This window comes from Etheostoma cragini, chromosome 3, assembly GCF_013103735.1.
Source record: "Etheostoma cragini isolate CJK2018 chromosome 3, CSU_Ecrag_1.0, whole genome shotgun sequence".
NCBI lineage: Eukaryota > Metazoa > Chordata > Actinopteri > Perciformes > Percidae > Etheostoma > Etheostoma cragini.
This window is the reverse complement of record NC_048409.1, coordinates 24,722,684-24,728,252: the sequence shown is the minus strand read 5'-3', so window position 1 is coordinate 24,728,252 and position 5,569 is coordinate 24,722,684. Positions and strand designations below refer to the sequence as shown.

The 5,569-nt window shown below is 45.3% G+C and overlaps 2 protein-coding genes across 2 annotated transcripts in view; both read left to right on the top strand.

Annotated features, from left to right (window-relative positions):
- The window catches only part of LOC117941696 (alpha-2-macroglobulin-like), a 67,391-nt gene extending 63,870 nt beyond the window's left edge, over positions 1–3,521 (top strand). Inside the window, exon 26 of the mRNA XM_034866701.1 lies at positions 3,368–3,521. Coding sequence (XP_034722592.1) covers positions 3,368–3,510 — 143 coding nt within the window. The 3' untranslated portion in view covers positions 3,511–3,521. The remainder of the gene's footprint in view (positions 1–3,367) is intronic.
- Positions 1–5,569, top strand: part of LOC117941693 (alpha-2-macroglobulin-like) — a 58,895-nt gene that overhangs the window by 8,106 nt on the left and 45,220 nt on the right. The window lies entirely within an intron of this gene.

Below are 5,569 nucleotides of genomic sequence, written 5' to 3'. Positions count from 1 at the left end.
CACCATCACCACCTGGGAGACGGAGGCTTTCTGTCTGTCCCCTCAAGGTTTTGGCTTGGCTCCACGTAAAAACATCGTTGTCTTCCAGCCCTTCTTTCTGGAGCTCAGCCTGCCCTACTCCATCATCCGGGGGGAGCACTTTGAACTGAAGGCAACCACCTTCAACTACCTGACCAGTTGCATCATGGTAATGCAATTAAAAAAACAAACATTTTTAACATTCTTACAAAGCAATGCTAACATGCTGTCTTTTAGCAGGTTTCATGTTTACCATTTTCCCCACCTTTATTGTGTTAGCATTTACAATTAGCTACTTAGAACAAAACACAAAATACAAGATGGTGGTTGGTCTGCAGGTATATTGGTCATAAACCAAAGTACTTTACAAAGTGAATATTTTTAAATTTATAATTTACCGGATGATGGCTCTAAATAAAAAGTTAAGGGATCGCCAAAAATCATCTTGTGGTGGAAATGAACCGAAATAATGGAAATGCATCCAATATTAATTCAGTTTATGGTTATGTTATACCTGAGATAATTTGTGATGAATCAATACTGGTTGTTTGTGCTATTACAATATTTTCTTCTCAAAGAACTGAACTGTATGCAAATGTTTTTTATATATATATATATATATATATATATATATATATATATATATATATGTGTGTGTGTGTGTGTGTGTGTGTGTGTGTGTGTGTGTGTGTGTGTGTGTTTATAAATCTTATGTGTGCATATATACATGTGTGTGACCCTGATGAATCCAAACATACTTCACTCTACCCACCTCCCTGGCCGGTTCTGTCACCTCACTCAAGACTTGATGCACCGGGGAATGGTTAAATGCTGCAGCCTTTTTCTGCAGTTTGAAAAGTTTTCGCATTCGCCAAAAATCTCCACTTTTTTAAATATTTTGTTCTCACAGGTCAGTGTGACTCCAACCCCCTCCTTAGATTACAACCTTACCCCCCTCTCTGGTGACCAGTACACATCCTGCCTGTGTGGCAATGAGCGCAAGACCCTCAGCTGGACCATGGCCCCCTCTGCCTTAGGTGAGAGTCAATCTTTTATCCACAAGGCTGTTGAGGTGGAGCCCTTTTTGATCTGTGAATCCAGTGAGATCCACCTTATTGATAAAATCTTAATCAAATTTCACACTGTTTGTTGTATTCAGGAGTTGTAAATGTGTCCGTGAGTGCTGAGGCTGTGACATCCCAAATTTCATGTGACAATGAGGTTGTGAGGGTGCTTGAAAGGGGACGAATTGACGTGGTCACACGACCTCTCATAGTAAAGGTTGGTACCTTAAAAACAAGATGACAGAAAATGTTTATCCATTAACCAAATGGAAGCTCTGTAACTCACATTATTTCTTTCCCTCTCAGGCTGAGGGAACTGAGATGACAAAGACCTACAACTGGCTGCTCTGCCCAAAAGGTCAGTACGGTTTACACCAGTCATGACCCATCAAACATGTGAAAAGACAAATACTGGAAGTGGAGTAGATTGAATGTTAAAAAATTTAATGGAGACATCCACTACTTGCATAAAGCACTTCATTGTGATTACGGCAAGCTTAGCGCAGGTGCGTCAGAATGATTTACTGTTAAATAAGTGAAAGAACCCTCAATTTTTGTGATTTTATCTTTCTCATCCACTAACTGTCCGTTTCATCTAAAAGACATCTTTGTTTAAGTGCCAAGTGTTTTTCTCTCTCTCTCTCTCTCTCTCTCTGTTCACAGGGGAAGCTTTGACAGAGGAAATGGACATACAACTCCCTGAGGACATTATTGATGGATCTACCCGTGCTTCAGTTTCAGTCCTTGGTGAATAATAGAAAATTAGTTTTAATTGAGAATTGCTTTAACCAAGACATTTTTAGGACGGGAAAAGGCTTCCAAACTCCCTATAAATCACAGAGAGGGAGATTTAGTGACCCTGCCTGGAGGAAGCCCTGGGCCCCCGTCTGGAGTCAGGCCCAGATGGAGGGCTCCACAGCGAGCGTCTGGTGACCGGGTTTGCCGCGGAGCCCAGCAGGGCACAACCCAAAAAAGCTACATGGTGCCTATCTCTCCATCCCCTGGGAGGAACCGCTGGGGGCGGGTGCGCTGCAACATGGATGGCGGTGAAGGTCAGGGGCCTCGACGGACCAAACCCGGCCGGCAGAGGCTGGCTCTGAGGACGTGGAATGTCACCTCTCTGTGGGGGAAGGAGCCGGAACTTGTGCGGGAAGTGGCGTGCTACCAGTTAGATTTGTTCGGAGTGCCTCTCCTTCTTGGAGACCTTGAATGGAGTTCTGTATGGGGCTCCAGTGGGGGACTCCATAGTTCTGCTGGGGGATTTCAACGCACACGTGGGCAATGATGGAGATACATGGAGAGGTGTGAACCTCGGGAGGAACGGCCTCCCTGATCTAAACCAGTGTGGGCATTTGTTGTTGGACTTCTGTGTCATGGATTGTCTATAACAAACACCATGTTTAAGCATAGGGATGCTCATAAGTGTACGTGGTACCAGAGCACCCTAGGCCGAAGGTCAATGATCGATTTTATAATCGTTTCATCTGATCTGAGGCCATATGTTTTGGATACTTGGGCGAAGAGAGGGGCGGAGCTGTCAGCTGATCACCATCTGGTGGTGAGTTTGTTCAGGGGGTGGGAGAAGATTCTGGACAGACCTGGTAAGCCCAAGCGGGTAGTGCAAGTAAATTAGGAATGTTTGGAGGAGGCCCTTGTCTGACAGACTTTCAACTCACACCTCCGGCGAAGCTTTTCCTGCATCCCTGTGGAGGCTGGGGGCATTGAACCTGAGTGGACAATGTTCAAAGTTTCCACTGCTAAAGCTACGGTGGAGAGCTATGGTCTTAGGGTCTTAGGGGCCTCAATGGACGGCAACCCACGAACCCCTGGTGGACACCGGTAGTCAGGGAAGCCATCCGACTAAGGAAGGTGTCTTTCCGGGATATGCTATCCCACATCACACTTCTCAGCCTCCCTGGTAAAGTCTACTCTAAGGTCCTGGAAAGGTGGGTTTGGCCGATAGGTGAACCTCAGGGTGAAGAGGAACAATGCGGATTCCGTCCTCGTTGTGGCACAACGGATCAGATCTTCAGTCTATCAAGGATCCTGGAGGGAGCCTGGGAGTATGCCAAACTGGTCTACATGTGTTTTGTGGATCTGGAGAAGGCGTATGACCGGGTCCCCCTGGAGACACTGGGGGAAGTGCTGAGGGATTATGGGGCGAGGGGGTTCCTTCTCAGGGCCATCCAGTCTCTGTGTGACCAAAGTGAGAGCTGTGTCTGGGTTCTCAGAAGTCAGACTTGTTTCAGGCGAGGTTGGCCTCCGCCAGGGCTGCGCTTTGGTAGGGAATGAGTCCTTACCCCAAGTAAAGGAGTTTAAAACCTTGGAGTCTTGTTCACGAGTGAAGGGACAATGGAGCGGGGGATTGGTCGGAGAATTGGCGCAGCGGGTGCGGTATAACATTCAATTTATTGCATCGTTGCAATGAAAAGAGAGCTGAGGCAGAAGGCAAAGCTCTCGATCTACCGGTCAATTTTTGTTCCTACCCTCACTTATGGTCAAGAAGGCTGGGTCATGACCGAAAGAACGAGATCCAGGGTACAATCGGACGAAATGGGTTTGCCTCAGGAGGGGGGCTGGTGTCTCCCTTAGAGATAGGGTGAGAAGCACAGTCATCCGTGAGAAACCGGGAGTAGAGCCGCTGCTCCTTTGCGTCAAAAGTTGCCAGTTGAGGTGGTTCGGGCATCTGGGAAGGATGCCTCCTGGGCTCCTCCCTAGGGAGGTGTTTCAGGCACGTCCAGCTGGGAGGAGGCCTCAGGGAAGACCTTGGACTAGATGTAGGGATTATCCAACCTGACCTGGGAACACCTTGGGATCCCCCAATCGGAGTTGGTTAATGTGGCTCCGGAAAGGGAAGTTTGGGGTCCCCTGCTGGAGCTGCTTCCCCCGTGACACAATATTGGATAAGCGGATGAAGATGGATGGATGGATGGGAACAGACTTTATCAAAAATAAAAATCTGTGGTTAGAATGAAAATGAATCAGTTGGGTTAAGTTAAGTAAAGTTAAGTCAAAATACAAATTAAATTTATGCCTTCAACATATTAAAGTAGATTCTGTCTGGATTTAAAAAAGGTGGTATAACAACATGAGAACATACAGTTTGTCTTTTAAGCCCCATTAGAAAGTAAAGGTCAGGTTAGTTACGTGTTCCCTCTCAGTGATTCTGTGTGTTTGCGCAGGTGACATTCTGGGCCGGGCTCTGAAGAACCTGGATGGGCTGCTGCAGATGCCGTATGGATGTGGTGAGCAGAACATGGCACTCCTCGCCCCAAACATCTACATCCTCGAGTACCTGAGAAACACACAGCAGCTGACCCCAGGCATCAAGGAAAAGGCTACCAACTTCCTGACCAGTGGTGAGTCTCCGTTTTAGTTCGTCTAAAAGATCACGTATGCCAAATCTACTGTTTGCTACATTCTGGTGCTGGTTGCACAAAATATAATGAGCAGCGTGCATAATCTCTTGACAATGCTCGTCATTCCAATTAGAGACTACAGATCAGGGACACCCTGCTGGCCTCTGGGTTACGATGATGACAACAGGCCCCCACCTTAACTTCTAGGCCACCAGGGAGACCTTGTTGCATGTCATTCCTTCTTTCTCTCCCCTAATTTGCTGTCATCTTTTTACTGTCAGATGTCCACTAAAGTTATCAAATGTAGTCTGTAACCAACAACAAATCAACAAATTTACTCAAAATCCTGAACTTATCATTAATCCTATCAAATGTGTAGATGCCCTAATAAGCATGTTTCTATTGTTAAACAGGCTACCAGAGACAGCTGAACTACAAAGATAAGGACGGTGCTTACAGCACATTTGGAGCAGGACCAGGGAACACTTGGTGAGAACATTACTAGTCAGTCATCCAAAAAAGAATGAATTATATATTTATATGTTGTTCAACATTTACTACGACATACTTGTAGAGTGGATGATTATCGTGAGCCATTAATTGGATCATAAGTGCTTCCTCTTGTGTTTTTTTCTGTCTTTTGTTTTTAATATCCTTAGGCTGACTGCATTTGTGTTGAGATCGTTTGCCAAAGCACAGTCTTTCATCTACATTGACCCAGCAAACATGGAAGCATCCGTGACTTGGCTGAAAAGTAAACAACGACAAAATGGCTGTTTTAAACAATCAGGAAAGCTCTTCCACAACATGATGAAGGTAATTACAGTCCTTCTTTTGTAGAGCTTGTATACCAATGACTGATGATAACTGAAACTAAATAAGGTCAGTATGTAAACTTTACTAAATAACACTTTTACTGTAGCAGTAGTTAAATGGAAATGCACCATCAGGATTTTCATTCATGCCTCAGTAGTAAGAAATGGCAGCCGGGGGCCCTGTGACAGGGCGCTTGGCACAGTGCATCGCTACCATCACGGTAGCGATGCACTATCAATTCAATTCAATTCAATTCAATTCAATTTTATTTATAGTATCAATTCATAACAAGAGTTATCTCAAGACACTATA